The following is a 19,708-nucleotide window of genomic DNA, read 5'->3' as shown; positions in this document are numbered from 1 at the left end:
TCCCTCTCCACAGGCACATTTGTGGTCGGGTTTCCCTTCTCACTGCTCTCTCCAGACGTGCAATCAAAATCCTACAATTAAATTAATGATACGGGTTTGTTCCTTTTGTTCTGCTGCCAGTTCTTCCCCGGATGATCGAGAGCCCAGAGGACGTTTCAACCTCTGTCTCTCTTTATTTAAAGTTCAGTTTCCTCCTCAGCTCCTCGGGAAGTTGCCGTCCCCATAACTGAGTGAACGCAGGTGTGAAAAAACACGACTCCCACCTGGCACTCAGGTGTGCTCCTGTATTCCAGGCCTCATCCCAAGCCATGTCCTGCTACGAGCGATGTCCCCCCACGTCCTGCGGCCCAACCCCGCTGGCCAACAGCTGCAACGAACCCTGCGTGCGCCAGTGCCAGGACTCCACCGTGGTCATCCAGCCCTCGCCCGTGGTGGTCACCCTGCCAGGACCCATCCTCAGCTCCTTCCCCCAGAATACTACCGTGGGATCCTCGGCGTCCGCGGCTGTGGGGAGCGCTCTGAGTGCTGAGGGGGTCCCCATCAACTCCGGGAGTTCCTCCTTGGGGTTTGGGGGTTTTGGCTACCCCGGGTTGGGCAGTGGCTACAGCCGGCCCTACCGGCGCTACAACCCGTCCCGCAGCGGCTTCTACGGGCCCTGCTGAGGCGGGAGGAGGATCTGGGAGGAGGAACCAGGAATGCTGAATCCCGACCCGTCCCTGGAGCAGGACTGAGCTCACGGTTCCCAAAGCGATGCCAGATCCCCACAGCTCCGCCTGGACGGGGTGGATCAGCCCCTGGCACGAGGCCACCGCTCCCGTTTTGCTCCTGTGTGTTCCTCATCCAGTTTGTAGCTCTGCTGCTCAGTGTATTTGGTACTACCCGGTGTAAAAGTTTAAATTTAGGAAGTGGGAGAAGAGCTCTGCCTGTGGGACACCTCACCCTGAGCTGAGCCTTTCCCCCCACACCGACCCCTGGTGCTTTGCAGGGATTTAATCCTCTTGTTGGGATTAATAAAATCATGCTTTTATCATAATCTCCTGAGTCTCCTGCTGGTTTTTTTCTCTCCCCTCCTGTTCTGATTTGAAACTTTATCATTGAGTAGATCACCAATAGTCTGGGGGAGTTGGGAATGTTGGGAATGTCCAGCCTGGAGTGTGGCAAACTCAAAGAATCTCCAGGATCTGATTTAGATTTTCAAAGCTACTGAAGGCACTAAACCAGTCAATTTTGGGGGGAAAAATGGAAGAAATTCTGTGGTTGGGAAGGTTTGGGACATTCCAATAACTCAGTTATACAAACAATGTCTGCAGCAGGTTGAGTTGGGAGTTAAATTGCTCTTGGTTTATGCACCAGCCTGGCGTGAGATGAAAAACCTCCCTGAAAGCTTCTTTCATCTCCAGGACCTGGGTTTAATTCCAACCCTTTGTTCCATCACACCCAGGGCTCCGGAGCCAGCACGACGCGAACAAATTTCAATTCAAATTCCAATTTGTCGACTCGCTGTCCCGGGAGCTCCGCATTGCAGCATGAAGGCGTTAATTGAGTGGGGAAAATTAACTCCAGGAACGGGACTCGCCGTGTCCCGGCTCCTCATCCAAAGGCTTCCAACCTCTTGGATGAACTCCGGGTGTTAATTGGGGAACTGGAAACGCTGCCAGACTGCCAATGAGGCTTTTCCCAGATGGGATCTCCCCTCCAAGAGCAGCAGTTTCCGTGCCTGGAGGGGAGGATGAGGAGGAGGAGGAGGAAGCGTTCCTGGGTTATCTCAGTTTTAGGGATGAAAGGGAAGAGTGATTCCTACTAGAAGGAATTTATTTTGGGACATACCTGCAAAAATTACGGGCTGTTGGGTTGTAGAGATTCTGAGCAGAGGGAGGAGAAAGACTCTCCTTTTATAGAAAAACCTTTTTGTAGAAAAAAACCTTTTGTAGAAAAAACCTTCTTGGAGAAAAAACCTTTTTGTAGAAAAAACCTTTTTGTAGAAAAGACTCCAAAAAGGAGAGAATTTTCTTGTGCAGAAAACAGGAGGAGTTAAAGGATTTTAAGGAGATGAAAACTTGGCTTCATTACATATATATTTTTTTGAAGATAAATTATAGAAAGGTTTAATAAAATAATTGAATTTCTGAAGGTGTTTGCCTTGAATTAGGTGAAGTCCTTTGCGTGTTCCTGACTCACCGACTTTGATTGAAGTCCTTACCCAGGGGATTCAGGCACTGAGATCTCCCCACAACCCCGGGGAGCCAAAACTTTGCATATTCGAGCCATTAGCGAGATGTGTTGGGAACTTTGAAGTCCTTTGAGCCCAGACTTTGTACAAATTCTTTTCATTCGGAGTTCGTTCCTATCTTTTGCTAAGTGCTCCCCATCCCGTTTTTTTTTGCATCCTTTCCATGCAGGAATTTCCAGCAGGGACAAATCCAGCCCTGATAAATGGGATGAAGAGCCAAGCTCAATTTATGACGCAGTCATCAAGCTCAGACACTGCACAGCCTCTAAACCCCAAAATTTGAATTAATCTCCAACATCCAGCTTCGTGTTTAATTTGTCGTGAAAATTGCTGCACATCCTGGCGACTTCCTGGGATTTTGGGGGTGACTCGGGCATGGAAATGATATTAAAATTCATGTTTGGATAAAGAAATGCATGTTTGTGGCTGCTTGGGTTGGCTGTGGCTCGGCCAAAGCAATTTCAGAACGTGTTTTGTTGCTCAGCAATTCTGGGTTTAATTTTCTTCCAGCTTTGCAATCCTCTCAGCTGTGGGAAGTGGGAAATTTGGGAATATCTGCTCCACATCTTGTGGCAGCGCTTGGAATGCAACGCTGAGGCTCCACGTCATAAAATAAATAAATTTTTAAAAAGAGATTATTCACCTAAAGGAGTGAAGTCTTGAACGAGGACTAAACATCACAACACGCCCCTGGAGCACTGTCTTAATGGTTAAAACCAAGCCTAAAACATCCACTGGCCTGGGGAGGCGACTTAATTAAGCCGAGTCGCCACAGCAATTAATCGGGAGCGCAGGAGTCAAGATGAAAGCTCTGGAATGGGAATGGGAGCAATCCCAAGGGGAGATTTCGAAACATGGGACCAGCAGGAGTTCGGGGGGTTTTGCATGCGAAAGGAGGGATGATGATGATGATGATGAGGATGGAATTCCAAGCATAGGAGAGGGCTCTGAGGGCGCTATAAAAGCCTAGGGACAGAAACCTTTTCCATCCACTTCTCCTGCCTCGTTCTCCACAGGAACAGGTGAGTCTGGACCTGGTTTTAAATGCTAAAATCTACTTTGATGGCTGTTTTTATTCTGTTTTTTTGTTGGGTGTTCTTAGTCCTTAATCAATATTTCTAAGTGGGTTTTTGTTTGCTGTTTTTTTTGTTTTGTTTTGTTTAGTTTTCTTTTTTTTGTTTTACCTTAAAGAGAAATTAGAAAAGTTTCTTTCTACCCAAAGGAAGATTTTATTTACTTATGAAGCAGAAGGTGACAGGGCTTGGAGAATACTGGGAACGTCTCTCCACAAAAAGCAGCTTTATCCTGCAGCAACATCTGCTCCAGGAACTCAAACCCGCCTGGATTTCCTGGTGATGGATTTAAAAGCCCGATTTTATGGCAATCAGGAGTTGCCCAGAATAGAATTCCTAAATAAATTCTCCAAGGATCCTTTCCCAGCCTCCATAAATCCACATTCACCCCCAAAAAAGGCTTTTTGTGGCCGGCAGGGGTGGGAGGATTGGATCTGATGAGTGGTGACCACTCCCCAACTTCTGTGGGTGCTTGGGCATCTCTCACCCCCCTGGATGAATTTTAGAAAATGGATGCAGCTTTGAAATTGGGGTTTTGTTGCATACAGATAAACATTTAGTAAAATAAGGACATTGTTACCCTCCTAAAATCACAGCTCAGGTGTACCAGAGGGAAAAGGGATGTGGGAAAGTGACTCAGCTGGATTAGAGGAAGAAAAATAAGTTATTTTACCATCCTGTGCTCACATCGCCGTTTGGTTGAGTTCCGTTTGTAGGGCTTACACAGAATGTAACTGATAACAGCCCAATTCCTTCAAAAGGCTTCAAATACCTTCAAAATTCCTTCAGAATGAATAAAAACACCTGGTTTTTGTAATAAAGAGCTGTCTCTTGCACCCGCATGGCGACTCTGCCTCGCTCTGCTCCGTGGCAGGGCTTGATTTCCTCCCTGTGCTCCAGAGCTCCTTCCATCCCAAAAAATTCTCTTTCCTAGGATTTGTCACCCTGCACCCTGCAGGAGGAGGGAGGTGGGAAAGGAGAGCTCAGGAGGTGGTGTGGGGAGTTCTGGGCTTCACTCAAATCTCCTTTCAAGCCCAGACCAACCCTTCATCACCACAACAGCTTCATTACAATGTTGGGAAGAATAAAGATTTGGCAGGAAGGTCTCACTGATATTTGTGTGCAACAGAAAGATCTTTGAATGCAGAATCTGAAGAAGGAATAGAAATGAAAGAAAGTTTTGATACAGACGAAAAGAATCGCTGAGTCAATCTTACTGGGTAACTAAGAAGGCATCAGCTTTATTACGCGACTAATTACAGTAATTTCACGACTATAAGGCGCACCCTTTGACTAAAATTCTGATTGAAACCTGGAAGTGCACCTTGTAGTCTGGTGCGCCTTATATACGGACAAAGTTCAGAAATTTACTGACACCCAGGAGTGCGCCTTACAATCCGGTGCGCCTTATAGTCGTAAGATTACTGTACATCTCATTTCTTGTTTTCCAGATTTCTCTGCGTTCCAGACTCGCTCCCCACAGCCATGTCCTGCTACGACCTCTGTGCCCCCACATCCTGCGGCCCAACCCCGCTGGCCAACAGCTGCAACGAGCCCTGCGTGCGCCAGTGCCAGGACTCCACCTACGTGATCCAGCCCTCGCCCGTGGTGGTCACCCTGCCAGGACCCATCCTCAGCTCCTTCCCCCAGAACACCGCCGTGGGATCCTCCACCTCTGCCGCCGTGGGCAGCATCCTCAGTGAGGAGGGGACTCCCATCAGCTCGGGGGGCTCCTCCTCGGGATTTGGGAGTTTTGGAGGATTTGGGGGATTTGGGGGATTTGAGGGATTTGGGTACAGCCGGCCTTCCCGCCACTACAGCTCCCGCCCCGGGGAGCCGTGCTAAGGGGAATGTGGGATAAAACCCCCAGGAATGCTGGAACACCACCTGATCCTGTTCCAGATGTGGTGGTGGGAGACACCCACAACCCCACCCAAGGTTCATGGAGCTGTAGGAGCTCCTCGAGCCAGGCCTTTGCTTGTCTTATTCTTTGATATTTCTGGTGAAATATTTTCATTTCCTGTCCCTTTGTCGTCTCAGTCCACGGCAGCGCCGAGAGAAGAATCCCAGGATGGAAATCCATAACAGTTCTTGTTGAATCTTAGAAATATTTCCTTACACTTTGTACTTTTATTATTCTGTTGTTTTACTCTCATTAAAGTCATGCTGCATCACATTCCAAGTCTCCTGTTGTTTTTTAGAAAAACTTGGGAAACTTTGAGCAAAAAGCTCATTTTTTTTGCAAGATTTTTTTGTTGTTCCTCTGCTTTTTACAGTGAAAGGGCGTGGCAGAGGTTACAGGAATTTGCCTGGAGAGGAGAAGCTTTGGAGTGGTCTAATTGGAACCTTCCAGGACCTGAGGGAACCAACAAAAAGATGTGGAGAGACTTTGGGCAAGGGCAGGGAGTGACAGGACAAGGGGAAAGGGCTCAGATTGGGAGGAGGTTTAGATGGGATTTTGGGAAGGAATTCCTCCCTGTGAAGGTGGGGAAGCCCTGGCAGGAATTATTTAATGGATTCCCCATTCCTGGAAGTGTCCAAGGCCAGGCTTGGAGCAACCTGAGGTGGTGGGAGGTGTCCCTGCCCATGATCCGGATGATCTTGAACGTCCCTTCCAAGCCAAACAATTCCATGATCTCCAGAGTTGAAGGATAGGTTGAATTCTCGCCTGAGTTTACTTTGAGCATGAAATCCTTCCTCATTTATCCCAGGATTGAAAATTTTCCAGGAATGTGTTTAATCCTGGTTCTCCAGTTCCAAACAAACCCGCCAGGATCTTTTCCTTCCCGAGTGAGAGAAAGAAATAAACGGGAAATCAGGGATGTGGAATGTGACGGCAGCAAAACTGAGGAGAGGGGTTCCTCACTGCGTTCATCCTGGTTATTCCAAGCAAATCCTGGCTCCCAGGGGATGGATCAGAATCCCACACTCACCAGCCTTGGTGGCACCAAATGCCGTTCTCTGAGGAAGGTGGAGCTGGAACCCAGGGCAGCGCTAATTGCGCTCGTCCAATTTGAAACCTAATTAAAACCTGCATTTCGAAGCTGGCGAAAAACAGGTCTGAAAACCAAACAAAACCCTCCCTTTTCTGGGTGTGTTGTTTTTGCAGAGCTTCTGGTGAGTAAACAATTTCACCCCTCGAGTGTGAATTAATTTTTGGCGCTGTTTTCTGCTGTTCCCAGCAGAATTCCAGCTGGGAATTCCATGCTACCCCAGTTCCTTGCAGGAATTCTCCACAGATGTAAGTGGCATTAATTTTTGGACAACACCAGAAATAAGAACAGAAACGGTTTATTAGCCCAGAGTAAGATGCCAAAGCAAACCTCAAACATGAGGGATTTTAAAGTTGTTCGTGACAGAATCTGAATAAAATTAACAACAGAATGAGTTCCAGTCAGGTGTGAAAATGGAGGATTTCACATCTCCCTGTGCCAAAAAACCATCTCAGATCACAGATCCACAGCTTTGTGTGGCTGGGATGGGCAGCAAATTCCAGCCAGGAACGAGGGGTGGCTGCCAAATCCCGAAATTCCAGGCAGACACGGCCAGAGGGGCTGAATTAAACTGAATTAAACTGTGTCCAGCTCTGGAATAGTGTCCCGTTCTGGAATTGCGTCCCATTCTGGATTTTTCCTCTGTTCTGGAATAGTGTCCAGTTTTGGAATTGTGTCCAGCTCTGGAAGTGTGTCCTGTTCTGAAATTTTTTCCAGTTTTGGAATTGTGTCCAATTCTGGAATTTTTTTCCAGTTCTAGAATCATGTCCAGCTCTGGAATAGTGTCCTGTTCTGGAATTGTGTCCTGTTCTAGAATCTTGTCCAGCTCTGGATTTTTTTCTAGTTCCGGAACCGCATCCAGCTCTGGAATCGTGTCCAGTTCTGGAATCGTGTAAACTTCTGGAATTTTTTCCAGTTCTATAATTGCGTCCAACTCTGGAATTGTGTCCAGTTCTGGAACTGGATTATCGTGGGAACCTCAAATGTTTCCATGAAGTCCCCACGAGCTCAGCCCAGAATTACTGAGAGAAAAGCAAAACTCAGCAGAGGAGGGAACTCAGGAGCTGCAAGAATTTTACAGAGGCTCCAAGCCTTTGAGGAACTAATTCTTCATAACGAGCTAATTAATTAAAATCCCAAACGAATTGCAGATGCCGCTCTTGCCAGGGAAATTCCCTCTGCTTCTCCATGGATTTTGGGGTCACTTCTGTGCCTGGAGATTTTACCCAGGGATGACTGTGAGTAACCTCCCAGCTCCGTTTTGATTAAAAATCGCTTTTTTCAGATGTTCAGTCACTCACAGGTGTCTCAGGAGGACGTTCTCACATTATGCAAGAAGTCTTAATTATAATCTGAATATTTAGGTCTGGCCTTGATGACAAAAATCTGTGAACTCTTAATTTGCTCGCTTTAATTTGTCTCAAAATCAGGCCATTAAGTCATTCTGGGCGTACAGTAAAATAAAGGCTGGAGTTGGAACAATATTTATTGTAATTATTTACAAGGAAGGCTCCAAACAGCTCTGAAAATGTTGCCAGATCTGTTTTTAAATTCACAACTGGATTTGGAATGCGTTTTGTATTTTCCAAGCAAAGCTCGGATGAAGGAGGAATAAAAAGAATGATGAAATTTTTTAGGAAGGATGAAAAGAAATTGTGGATGGTGTTATGCGAATTCATTCCTCAACTGACTCCTAGAGAGAAGAAATTTTCTTTTTAAATAGCTGCTAAATCCTTAAAATGTGGAGAAATAGTGAGGGAATCACAGCTAAAAACAGTCAAGGATTTTTTTTTGGAGAATCCTTCTGAAATATGAGATTGCTCAAACCAAACCTTGAACTTTTTGATTTAAAATTAAGCAGTTCTAATTCCTGCAGACAGAAACAATGGCATCAATTCCACGCCCCAATTACTGCCCTGCACCCCCAAATCTTCCAAATGTATTATTAAATAAAACACAGGAATTCAGATCTAGGTCAGGGATCTGAAATGTGCCCAGGATGGGACATTTGCATGGTGGCCCTCGAATAAAGCTGCTGATAAACTTTGAAGTCCTCAGGAGGCTCTGCCCAAGCCAAACGAGTTTCTGTTCCTGGGGGATCCCCACAGAGACAGCCCTAATTTAAATCTGATTTCCATGTCTCGGGAGAGAGAGAACCTCGGGGTTAATCCTCTACCCGGGAGTACTCCGGAGTGGATTTGGGGTTGGAAAAGAACTCCAGGATCATCAATCCCCAACATGAGTTTGATCAGCCTCAATGTTCCTGGGATGGGGACTCCAAACCCACCTGGGCAACCCTTTCCATGGAAAAATTCCTTTTTCCTTTCCCAGATAGCCTCTCCAGGCCTGGAGGAAGGGATGGTGACAAGGTTGGGATTGGGAACAGCTTGGACTCGATGATCCTGGAGGTCTTTCCCAACCTCAGGGATCCTGGGATTCTGCGAAAAAAGCAGCTCCAAACAGCTTGACTTCCAAAATTCCAAACTCAGGATTTACCTTGCAGAGGAGGGCACCCAATTATGCAAATGAGGCCTAATCTCCTTTAATGACACCAAACATTTCCCAAAGGGGTTTGAAGGCTGAATAAATCCTGCTGAATTAATCACTGCAGTGTTCCCAGGAACGAACCCAGCCCGGAATATTTTAAGATGAAAGCACCTTGTGGTCAGATAGACAAACCACAAGATAAGGAAGTGAAGCAGTAAAAAACACAAATACTGAGGCCAAAAAAAAAAAGCCTCTAATCAGTCGTGGCCCATAAATCACTTCTTGCACTTCTTGAGTGGCCCGGGTCGTTGGGCAACTCAAAACTCAGTATAAAAACCTGAGCAACTCCAGCTCTCCCAGCCACTTCTCTTGCCTCCTGCGCCATCGTGAATTAGGTGAGTTTGAACCTCTTTATTCTCTTTACACAACCAACTTCTACCTTGATTTTGTAGTTTTTCCCTCACTCCTGTTGTGGGTTTTTCTCTGAGGGAGGAAGGGGTTTTATACCGGAGAGGGAGTTTTGTGTTGGTGGCGAGTTATGAAAATCATTAATTGTCCATGTTAGCTAAATGGCTATGGATTATTTATTGAATGGGTTCTTTATTGAAGGGGTTCTTTATTAAATGGGTTATTTATTGAATGAGTTATTTATTGAATGGGTTATTTATTGAATGGGTTATTTATTGAATGGGTTATTTATTGAAGGGGTTCTTTATTGAATGGGTTCTTCATTAAATGGGTTATTTATTGAATGGTTTCTTTATTAAATGGGTTATTTATTGAATGGGTTCTTTATTAAATCGGTTCTTTATTAGTTTGGGGATCCAGGGAAGTTTTAAGGTTGTGCATTAAATATCAGTGGTGAATTCTTGGGCGTGTTCAAAGTCGCGCGCCCGTGTCCCAAGTGGAGAATTCACCTAAGGCCAGAACACAAAGAGCAAAAAAATCTGATTACCTCCAGTTCCCAATCCCGAATGGACCCCTGCAAAGCTGCTGTTGTGTGATAAATGTGGGTGTAACAGCTCCTGTATTCCAGAATTCCCTCCTGTCACGGCCATTTCCTGCTCCAACCTCTGTGCCCCCACATCCTGCGACTCCAGAGAGGGAGAATCCTGGGCAGGAGGCTCTGAAAGTCTCCAGAGGGAAATTCCCCAAACAACAACCACCCTCAGGGTGAAATTTCTTCTCCTCATTTTCACTTGCAGAGGAATTTTTTATTTTTTCCCCTTGTTTTGGGACGCGGTTTTTCCTCGCTTTTCAGACTGCCTGGTCCCTCACTTCCCCGCTTTTTTCAGGGCTGCAGGAGGAGAAAGGAGCGCTCAGGAGGAACCCTTGGTGGTGTGGAGAGCTCTGGGCTTGAAAGGAGATTTGAGTGAAGCCCAGACCAACCCTTCATCACCGCAACACCTTCATTACGCGACTAATTACAACTCGTTCCTTGTTTTCCAGATTTCTCCGCCACCCACAGCCATGTCCTGCTACGACCTCTGTGCCCCCACATCCTGTGGCCCCACCCCGCTGGCCAACAGCTGCAACGAGCCCTGTGTGCGCCAGTGCCAGGACTCCACCGTGGTCATCCAACCCTCGCCCGTGGTGGTCACTCTGCCAGGACCCATCCTCAGCTCCTTCCCCCAGAACACCACCGTGGGATCCTCGGCATCCGCGGCCGTGGGCAGCGCTCTGAGTGCTGGGGGTGTCCCCATCAACTCGGGGAGTTCCTCCTTGGGGTTTGGGGGTTTTGGCTACCCCGGGTTGGGCAGTGGCTACAGCCGGCCCTACCGGCGCTACAACGCATCCCGCAGCGGGTTCTACGGGCCCTGCTGAGGCGGGAGGAGGATCTGGGAGGAGGAACCAGGAATGCTGAATCCCGACCCGTCCCCGGAGCAGGACTGAGCTCACGGCCGCGGTTTTTGGATGCCTCGTGAGACACCCCCAGCCTGGAGTTCAAGGAGCTGTGGGAATTCGGCCTCTCCCCAAACCAGGCCTTTGCTTGTCTTTTGTTGTGCTTTACTTCGTGTTTCTGACCAACCCTGCTTTTTTTTTGTTTTGTTTTTTTTTTTTGTATTTGATAATAGGCAAACTATTAATTGTTGGCGATTGTTCTGCATGGCTGGATTAGCACAGGTCAAGAAGGGAGGTTTCCACTTGCTGAGTGTGGCGCTGTGAGAGGGATGAGCGGGTTCTGTCCTTACTGGACCATGGAAATGTATTCCTGACTTTTTCATTGCTTCCTTCCCTTCCTCAACCCATTAAACTCGTGCTGCATCACCCCCCGAGTCTGCCTGGCCTTCTTTGCTCTCCCAACCCCTTTTCCTGATCCTTTGGAGGTCCCCACTTCAAAAAAAAACCCCACACAAATAATTTCAACGGAGAACAACTCAGATTTCAGTGGTAGAAAACTTTTAAAACCAAACCTGAGACCCCCTTAGCAGAGGCAGAAAGGGACCTTGCAGTGGGTGCCTCCTGCTGCCACACAAACAGGGAATTTTTAAAGATGTGATAATTGGGAAAAGCATTTTAGGGGAAGGGAGCTGAGCTGAGGTTCAGGGAGATGTGGAGGGAGCCTGGGAGGGGAGGCACAGAAGGATGGGGAGTGTTTCTCCCGTTGGAATTTGCCGGCTTGGGGAAGAAAGTCTGGGACAAAGAGATTAAAGGAGAAAAGTTTAAATAATTTTTAGTTCTAACCCTTTCTTGGGGTGTTTGAAGCAGTCGTGTCTGGCAGAGCTGAGCTTTATGGCAGAGCTGAGTTTTGTCAGGTGCTGCTTTGTTCCTCCTGGACTGGGATGAAGGTGATGTTTGGACACTGGAGCTTTGCTCCCTGAAGGAAGAAGGTTTGGAAAACTTCCCCTGAAGGCTCTGGGTGGCTCAGACTCCTGCCAGCCCCTAAAACTCCCAATATCTCTGAAAAGTCTCGCTTGGAGTCTTTGTCTGCCTGTCCAGGACGAGGCTGAACTGTAATTAAAGATGCTGATGAGGTTGTGCCGACTGCAGTCATTAGTGGAGTGAAATTAAAGGAGGCAAATGAAAGAATTAATGATTTTAAGGAGGAGGTTTTCTTAATAAACACCAGAAGACAGTGGAAAGCTGGCAGTTTGATGTTCTATTACAGGAGGAGCTTGGTCTGGATTAAATGTTTAATTTAATTTTTTTTTGGCCATCTCAACTGTAGCTATTCCCTGATCAAAGGTGATGAATTCCAAAAAGTCGGATGGCTCCAAAGGGCTGTGACTGAGAGGTGCCTTGGACAGGTTCAGGTGGATATTCCTCATAACAAAATTAATTTCCTTACCCTTGCAAATCCCTTCTCATTAATTAACCAAACCCTTCCCAGCTTGCACAAAAACTCCCCTCAAATTTGGGATGTTTCCTCCAAGCATTCAGAAATCCAGGTCAAATTTTCCAAAATAAAATAACAGACGACCCTCAAGCATCACTTCCCCCTTTCATTCCTGTCCCAAATGACCTTGTTGGGCAAAAACTTGGTGAGGCAACAAGTAAAGCACAATTCTGAGGGGAAAAAGGGAAATCTGGGTGGGTTTGCATTGAGTTAAAAAGAGATTTATTGGCTGCTGCTGCAGAAAATGAGAAAGAATGTTTTTCACATTTCTTCTGAAGACCTGCAACAACTTGGTCCCCTAGAAATAAAAAATGCCACAATTTTTTTTCAGAAATAGTTGATATCAGTGAAAATCCCTTTCAGAACCAAATTCTGCAAAAGAAGCTGCAGCATCTCCCGGATTTACAGGAGAAGGGAAGAGGCAGGAAGGCTCTGGGGAGATTTTGTGGGTTTTTGGGGTTGCCTGGAGGATCCCAGACATTCCTGCGCCTTTTATTATTTTATTTCATTATTCCCTGCAGGAATTGTTGGGTTTGCCCTGCGTTTGGCCGGGTTGCCAGCAGGGAAATGGGTTTGTTGACAGTTTGTGTTCGTTGTGGGTTTATCCTGGCCGCTTTCATCTCCTGGGTTTGCATCCATTAAATATTAAATATTCCCGACTCCCACAGCGGGCATGAGTCAAAATCCCATTTGTTTAGAACTTCTGGCATTTTGGGCACACAGCTGGGAGCAGCCAGAGTTTTAATTGGAGTCCTGAGTGTGCAATTCCAGCCTTGATAAGAGAGGAGATTTCAGATTTCCCTGTAATATTCCCGTGAACAGCATCCCAAAACTTTCGGCTCCTGGGAGGAGAAGATGGAACCAGCCAGACAGGCTGGACTCAGGACCAGCTTTAAAAGTGGGATTTGGGGTTTTTATCTTTTCTGCAGTTTTCCATGAGCTGGCTTTCAGACCACAAGCTGCTCTTAGAGTCAGATAATTCTGGTTATTCAGGGAATCTTGGAATAGTTTGGGTGGGAAGTGACCTAAAAAATAATCTAAACCACAGGCAGGGACACTTTCCACTATCCCAGGTTGCTCCAAATCCTGTCCAACCCTTGGACACTTCCACAGGTTCTCTAACAATCAATTTTTTATATTTTAATTTTTTTTAATTAAAATTTTTCATTTTTTTTTCTGTGTGTGCAAGAACTTTGGGAAAATCTGGTCAATCTTGAGGGACGGGAAATTTTCCAACCATCCTGGTGGGGGTCATCCCAATCTGCGGCTCACGGCTGGAATTGTGCAAATTCTGATTCGCGTTTCGAGACCAAGGTGGAAGGATCGGAGCTGGTGGGGAAGTTTCTGGAACCCAGCAGGAATCTCGGCCATCCCTTTGAACCCCTGGTCATGTTCAAAGAGTCCTTTTTCGCTGATCATCCCCCATTTGCATGTCTGAGTGGTCCAGGGAAACGTTTTGGGAACTTTGAAGATTTCTGCTCTTCAGACGTCTCCAACCAGAATTTATTTCCCAGGAGATGTTGGGGAAGATACTCGGAGCTCGGGGCTGATTTGCCTGTCTCTGCCTCGGAGATGAAACACGAGGAGAGGTTGGAACGCTCAGCCCTGCCCTCCAGTCTGCAATTACTTTTTAATCTGGAAATTGCCTTTGAAAAGGAACTGGAATTGCTGCACGCCGAGGTGCAAAGCGAAAGCCGGAATTGGCTTTCAAAGAGGAAAAAAAAAAAATAAAAAAAGGAACAGGAACATTATAAACGACTCTAATTAACTGCTGTTAATTTGGGGAACAACTTTGCATAATGGTGCGAGGCCCGGCAGAGGAAAGTAATAATTTAGTGGCAGATGTAAAATTTTGGCGTCTTTGATGACCCCAAAGATGAGATTTGAGCAACCCCAAATTCCCAGGCATCTCCCAGCTGACCTCAGTCGCTGTCCTGGAGTTTGATGTGGGGACAAAGCCGAGCCTGGAGACTCCTGAGGTGAAGAACTTGGGCACTCAGTTCCCAAATTGCATCTCAGATTCCATCAGGGGAGCGTGGTGGTTTAATAAAAAAAGAATAGATCGGATGCTGATCCTCTTTGATGCTCTCTGCTGAGTCAAGGAAATAAAATCTGTTCCCTCAAAGCATCCACTCCCCAGTGCATTTGAGAGTGGCGGAGTTCAATCAGCTTTAAATGCTTTATAACAATTTTATTTCCTTTATTTTCGCGTGTCTCCCCTTTTTGGAGAGGAATTCGGTGAAATTCTGAGGCAAAAATAGGAAAATTTCGTGCCAAAAACCTGGGATCCCACAGGGAAGCTCGCTGCGCTTTTCCCCATGGTTTCATTAATCTGTGATCCTTGGGATGCAAAAGAATTCCCAGAGCAACCCCGATGAATCAGCCTCGGACCAGGAATTAACCGGGCTCGTAAGATTTGAGGATAAAAGAAAACCTCAGCGGAGGAATGCATACATTACGGGCAGGAAATGAAATCCAGGCAAGAGACACAGAGAGGAAAAGCAAATCCAGAGATATTTTGCATATGAGGAATCCTCAGCAATTGGCTGCTAATGAGCTACAAGCACAATTTGTGTCCCAGGTCCTCGGGCTCTCTGGGCCAGGGTATAAAACCAGCAGGGTCAGAGGAGCTAAAACCACTCCTGCTTTATTCTCCTGGGAGAAAAGGGTAAGTCTTGATCTGCTTCCCATTCTCTTGGATTGTTGCTGTCTTTGTGTTCTATTTTTCTGCCCTTTGTCTGTAGATTTGTGCTCTCCAAAATCGCCGGGCAGACCTCGAAGCAGTTTTTTCTCCAGGGAGGGACATTCTGTGAAGGGTGGAAATTCTTCCTGTGCTGATTCAGTTTTTTTTTTTTTTTGCATTTCTGCCACCCAAATCTTTCCCTTCCGAGAAGTTCCAAGCTCTGCCTGAGCGTTGCTCAGCAGCCGGGAGAGGATGCGGGGAATCTCTGCAGAGTTTTTGGCTCTCGGTGTGGAATCACAAAATATTCGGGGTCGGAAGGGACCTCTGGAGATGTCCCGGGGTCACCTGGAGCAGGTGACACAAGAAAGGCTCCAAGTGGGTCTGGAACGACTCCGGAGAGGGAGAATCCAGGGCAGGAGGCTCTGAAATTCTCCAGGGTGAAATTTCTTCTCCTTATTTTTATTTGCTGAGCAATTTTTAATTTTTTTTCTCTGTTTTGGGGCGCGGTTTTCCCTCGCTTTTCTGACTGCCTGGTCCCTCAATTCCCCGCTTTTTTCAGGGCTGCAGGAGGAGAAAGGAGTGCTCAGGAGGAGCCCTTGGTGGTGTGGGGAGCTCTGGGCTTCACTCAAATCTCCTTTCAAGCCCAGACCAACCCTTCATCACCACAACAGCTTCATGACGATGTTGGGAAGAATAAATATTTGGCAGGAAGGTCTCACTGATATTTGTGTGTAACAGAAAGATCTTTGAATGTAGAGCAGAAGAAGGAATAGAAATGAAAGTTTTGATATAGAGGAAAAAAACTACTGAGCCAATCTTACTGGGTAACTAAGAAGGCAACAGTTTCATTACACGACTAATGACAGCAATTTCACGAGTATAAGGCGCACCCTTTGACTAAAATTCTGATTGAAACCTGGAAGTGCATCTTGTAGTCTGATGCACCTTATATAGGGACAAAGCTCAGAAATTTGCCGACATCTGGAAGTGCGCCTTACAATCTGGTGCGCCTTATAGTCGTAAGATTACTGTACATCCAATTTCTTGTTTTCCAGATTTCTCCGTGTTCCAGACTCGCTCCCCACAGCCATGTCCTGCTACGACCTCTGTGCCCCCACATCCTGCGGCCCCACCCCGCTGGCCAACAGCTGCAACGAGCCCTGCGTGCGCCAGTGCCAGGACTCCACCTACGTGATCCAACCCTCGCCCGTGGTGGTCACCCTGCCAGGACCTATCCTCAGCTCCTTCCCCCAGAACACCGCCGTGGGATCCTCGGCGTCCGCGGCCGTCGGGGATGTTCTGAGCGCCGGGGGTGTCCCCATCTCCTCGGGCAACTCCTCAGGGCTCAGTGCTTTGGGGTCCTCTGCTTTGGGGGGGCTTTATGGCCGGTCCTACCGGCGCTCCAACCGCTGCGGGCCCTGAGGAGGCGCCGGGGAAGGAAGGAGCAGGAGATGGAGAAGCGCGATTCGGATTCAGGACTGAGCCCGTGCCCTCTCGCTTGCTGACCCTCTGCCCCGATCTCACTGGGCTTGGCCTTGTCATTCGATGCCTTTCTGTGCTGGCAGGGAGGTGAAAAACGCCCCTCGATTGTCGCTGGGTGTCCAGCTGTAAAGCGCTGCCTTGAAAAATGGGTGATCGCTTTTAATCCGTGTTCAGCCCTTCTGCTTTTGTACGCTGTGTTGTTTTTTTTTTTTTTAATTCCACTTCTTGCTCATTAAATCGTTGGTGCATCACAATTTGTGGTTTGCAGTGTTCCTTCCCTCTCTTCCTCTTTGGAGCCTCCTCTGGGAGAAATTTGCCTGTGCATAAATCGTGAACTGCATTTAAGTTACACCACGCTAATTACTGAGGAGTTAATAATAGAAAAATATACACAATGAGTAATATCTGTATTTTTTTTAAGGGAATATTTTCCTTCTGTCTCATTTCTGGAAGAACAATATGAAATAATCACTTCTGCCTAACAACAAATGCGGGGAAAGAGGTGGGAAAGCTAAAGCTGCTTTAGAGACAAAACTTTATTTAATTTATTCCTAATATCCCATCTAAACCATAAATTCGAACTCCTCTGAAATAATTTGCCTTTGGAAATAAATTCTCCACGTATTTTGTCGGCTCCCTCAGGCACTGGAAGGTGAAATGAGGTCACCCGAAGCTTCTCCAGGCTGAACAAACCCAGGCAGAACATTTAAAACCCAACAAACAAAATGAAAACTTGGGTCACTATCTTCCTTTGTCCTGCTAGCTTAGAAATGCTGCAATTATGTCTTAATTACTTGCTAAATGATGTGGTGATTGAGGGACCTTTGTCACCAGGAATCCTCAGAGCAAGAGCGATTACTCAGAACCTCGGGGAAGATAATGAACCGCGGGCAAATTGCTAAACAAACATTCCTCAACACCGCCTAAGCACCCCAATTAAACTCCCATTCCAAGTTTTAGAGACGTGGAGCAGCGCAGATCCTGTGAGATAAAGAACCCTGAGCACGCAGGGGAGTTAGCTCCCGGAGGGGAAAAAAAAAATAAAGGACGAATAAAAACCAGAGAGGATTTTGTGCAGCACAAACAGGGTTTTAATGTCAGAAGATCAACAGCAGGGAATCCAGGCGATCCCAGGGGCAGCAGAGGATGCAGGAATCGTGCTCAGGGAGCAGGGAATGGGTCGGGACCAGGATACAGCCAGGGGATGGAGGGCTCAGGGCATTCCCGAGAGGATGGAGGGCTCAGGGCATTCCCAAGGGGATGGAGGGCTCAGGGCACAGAGGGGATGGAGGGCTCAGGGCATTCCCAAGGGGATGGAGGGCTCAGGGCATTCCCAAGGGGATGGAGGGCTCAGGGCATTCCCGACTGGATGGAGGGCTCAGCGCACACCCGGCCCTGCTGGGCACACTCAGTTGCGGCTGCCAGCGGCTCCTGCCCGGTGTCCCCACGGCCCGGGCTGGGCTCCAGCGCTGGCACTGCCAGGGGGGCTTTAGCAAACCCCACAGCTCCCACGGCGGGACCTGCCCCATCTCTGGAAGCCGGGCAGGAAATAGCCCAGGCCCCGCGAGGAGAGCGCAGAGCTGTAGGAGCGCCCGCAATTGCCAAAGGAGCCCCCATAGCCCCCAAAGGAGCCCCCATAGCCCCCAGAGGAGCCCCCATAGCCACCAAGGGAGCCCCCATAGCCAAGGGAACCCCCATAGCCCCCAAGGGAACCCCCATAGCTCCCAGAGGAGCTCCCATAGCCAAGGGAACCCCCATAGCCCCCGAGGGAACCCCCATAGCCCCCGAAGGAGCTCCCATAGCCAGTGTCACCTCCATAACCCAGGGAGCGGCCGTAGCCTAGGGAGTCCCCATAGCCAAGGGAGCCCCCATAGCCCCCGAGGGAGCCCCCATAGCCCCCAAGGGAGCCCCCATAGCCCCCAAAGTTTCCCAGCCCAAAGGAGCCCCCATAGCCCCGGGAGCCCCCATAGCCTGAGAAACCCCCATAGCCCTGGGAGCCCCCATAATTTCCCAGCCCAAAGTAGCCCCTATAACCACGGGAGCCCCCCAACCCAAAGTTGCCCCCATAGCTCTGGGAGCCTCCATAAGGTCCCCACCCAAAGGAGCCCAGATTTCTCCAGGAGCCCCCATAACCTCCCAACCCAAAGTTGCCCCCATAGCCAGAGGAACCCCCATAACCTCCAGACCCGAAGTTGCCCCCATAACCAGAGGAGCCCCCCAAGGCCAGCGAGCCCCCAGAACCCCCCAGCCCAAAGTTGCCCCCGGAGCTGCGGGAACTGAAGGAACGCTCCAGCCAGGCCGGGCCCGACGATCCCACGACGCTCTCCTGGGGGCAGGTGCTGAGCACGGGCCCCGGGATGGTCACCACCACGGGCGGGGGCACGATCAGGGCTCTCGACTCGGGGCACTGCTGCACACACGGCTCGTTGGAGCTCAGCGCCACGGGCTGCGGGCAGCTCACGCCGCACGGCTCGCTGGAGTAGGACATCCTGCACTGCTGGGAGCCTGCAACGCACGGCACCACAAAGGCTTCGCATCCACAACTTCACACCTGGCTCTGCCTCTGCCTTCCCATTTTGAAGTGGCAGAGCCCAGGGCTCATGGCTCTCCCATCCTGACCCTCAGCCCAGCACAGAAATCGCATCCCACACTCTGATCTCCAGATCCCCCAGATGTCACATCTGCTGTCACCTGTGCTGGATCCCACACTACCACTAAGCTGGGTTTATCTCCTCATCCATTTATTAAGAGCTGCTGAAATCTGGCAATGCATCCATAGGAAGTTCAGAAGTGACAGATACAGAGCAGCAATTTTTGTCCTTTCTTATCCTTTCCCAAGTAGCCCTCAGCTTCCAAATCAGAAAATTTCCCCTTATTTCCCCAAGCTGGGAATGATCTCTCAGCCATTTTTAAATTTCACAGTCATACATTAGACCTAAAATGCCTGGGAAATGGTAATTCCAAGTGGCAGGGTGAAAATTCACATTTTATTCTCTAACAGCTTTCTGAGACCCACAGTTTTTTAATCTGCCAATCCATAACATCAGCGAGGCACAGCAGAAAGGACGTTTGAGAAGAATCAAAATTAAACTTTGAAATATCTGAAATACCAGAGGGAAATAGATAAATTTAAAGGTGATATCAAAGAAATCTCATAGTTGTATCAAATCCATCTTTGACCTCCCTCTCACCACGATCATCCTAGGGAGAGAAATTCTCTGCTGGCTAAATTAAACATATCTGTGGCAAAGATTCACTCAGAGGTGTCAGAGCAGCGAGAAACAAGCCAAGAGGAAGAGGAAGAAATTCATGCAGTAATTCAGATTTTATGAGGCCAAATGGCACCACTTACCTCGTTCGAGGAAGGATGGGAACAAGAGAAGCGGATGAAGGGCCCTGGCTGAGCTGAGCTTTTATATCCTG

The 19,708-nt window shown here is 48.0% G+C and overlaps 5 protein-coding genes across 5 annotated transcripts; 4 read left to right on the top strand and 1 right to left on the bottom strand.

Annotated features, from left to right (window-relative positions):
- The first annotated feature begins 308 nt into the window (after positions 1-308).
- On the top strand, positions 309-662 carry LOC117008797 (feather keratin 4-like). The gene has a single exon (XM_033082862.1). It carries the CDS (start codon positions 309-311, stop codon positions 660-662), a length of 354 nt encoding a protein of 117 aa, XP_032938753.1.
- A 4,123-nt stretch (positions 663-4,785) lies between these two features.
- LOC117008789 (feather keratin 4-like) lies at positions 4,786-5,148 on the top strand. The gene has a single exon (XM_033082856.1). The coding sequence runs from the start codon at positions 4,789-4,791 to the stop codon at positions 5,146-5,148; it is 360 nt and encodes a 119-aa protein (XP_032938747.1). The 5' UTR covers positions 4,786-4,788.
- Positions 5,149-10,253: 5,105 nt separating this feature from the next.
- LOC117008796 (feather keratin 4-like) lies at positions 10,254-10,607 on the top strand. Its single transcript, XM_033082861.1, has one exon. The coding sequence runs from the start codon at positions 10,254-10,256 to the stop codon at positions 10,605-10,607; it is 354 nt and encodes a 117-aa protein (XP_032938752.1).
- Positions 10,608-15,892: 5,285 nt separating this feature from the next.
- Positions 15,893-16,501, top strand: LOC117008774 (feather keratin B-4-like). The gene has a single exon (XM_033082840.2). It carries the CDS (start codon positions 15,893-15,895, stop codon positions 16,223-16,225), a length of 333 nt encoding a protein of 110 aa, XP_032938731.1. The 3' UTR covers positions 16,226-16,501.
- A 1,273-nt stretch (positions 16,502-17,774) lies between these two features.
- On the bottom strand, positions 17,775-18,773 carry LOC117008657 (scale keratin-like). The gene is made up of 3 exons (XM_042780059.1): positions 18,595-18,773; positions 18,407-18,552; positions 17,775-17,992 (listed from the first exon to the last, which is right to left on the bottom strand). The coding sequence occupies exons 1-3, from the start codon at positions 18,771-18,773 to the stop codon at positions 17,775-17,777; spliced, it is 543 nt and encodes a 180-aa protein (XP_042635993.1).
- Between the last annotated feature and the right edge of the window lie 935 nt (positions 18,774-19,708).

The sequence above is a fragment of the Catharus ustulatus genome, chromosome 30 (genome assembly GCF_009819885.2).
Source record: "Catharus ustulatus isolate bCatUst1 chromosome 30, bCatUst1.pri.v2, whole genome shotgun sequence".
NCBI lineage: Eukaryota > Metazoa > Chordata > Aves > Passeriformes > Turdidae > Catharus > Catharus ustulatus.
This window is presented reverse-complemented; position numbering and strand designations above follow the sequence as displayed.

What these genes read in the sequence shown, in the direction of transcription:
- LOC117008797 (XM_033082862.1), top strand. Translation starts at nt 309, where the DNA reads ATGTCCTGCTACGAGCGATGTCCCCCCACGTCCTGCGGCCCAACCCCG.
- LOC117008789 (XM_033082856.1), top strand. Translation starts at nt 4,789, where the DNA reads ATGTCCTGCTACGACCTCTGTGCCCCCACATCCTGCGGCCCAACCCCG.
- LOC117008796 (XM_033082861.1), top strand. Translation starts at nt 10,254, where the DNA reads ATGTCCTGCTACGACCTCTGTGCCCCCACATCCTGTGGCCCCACCCCG.
- LOC117008774 (XM_033082840.2), top strand. Translation starts at nt 15,893, where the DNA reads ATGTCCTGCTACGACCTCTGTGCCCCCACATCCTGCGGCCCCACCCCG.
- LOC117008657 (XM_042780059.1), bottom strand. Translation starts at nt 18,773, where the DNA reads ATGTCCTACTCCAGCGAGCCGTGCGGCGTGAGCTGCCCGCAGCCCGTG. An exon ending in CAGGAGAGCGTCGTGGGATC is followed by an intron (nt 18,553 to 18,594) that starts GTCGGGCCCGGC and finishes CAGTTCCCGCAG; the next exon opens with CTCCGGGGGCAACTTTGGGC. An exon ending in GTTGGGAGGTTATGGGGGCT is followed by an intron (nt 17,993 to 18,406) that starts CCTGGAGAAATC and finishes ATGGGGGTTCCC; the next exon opens with TTGGGGGCTATGGGGGTTCC.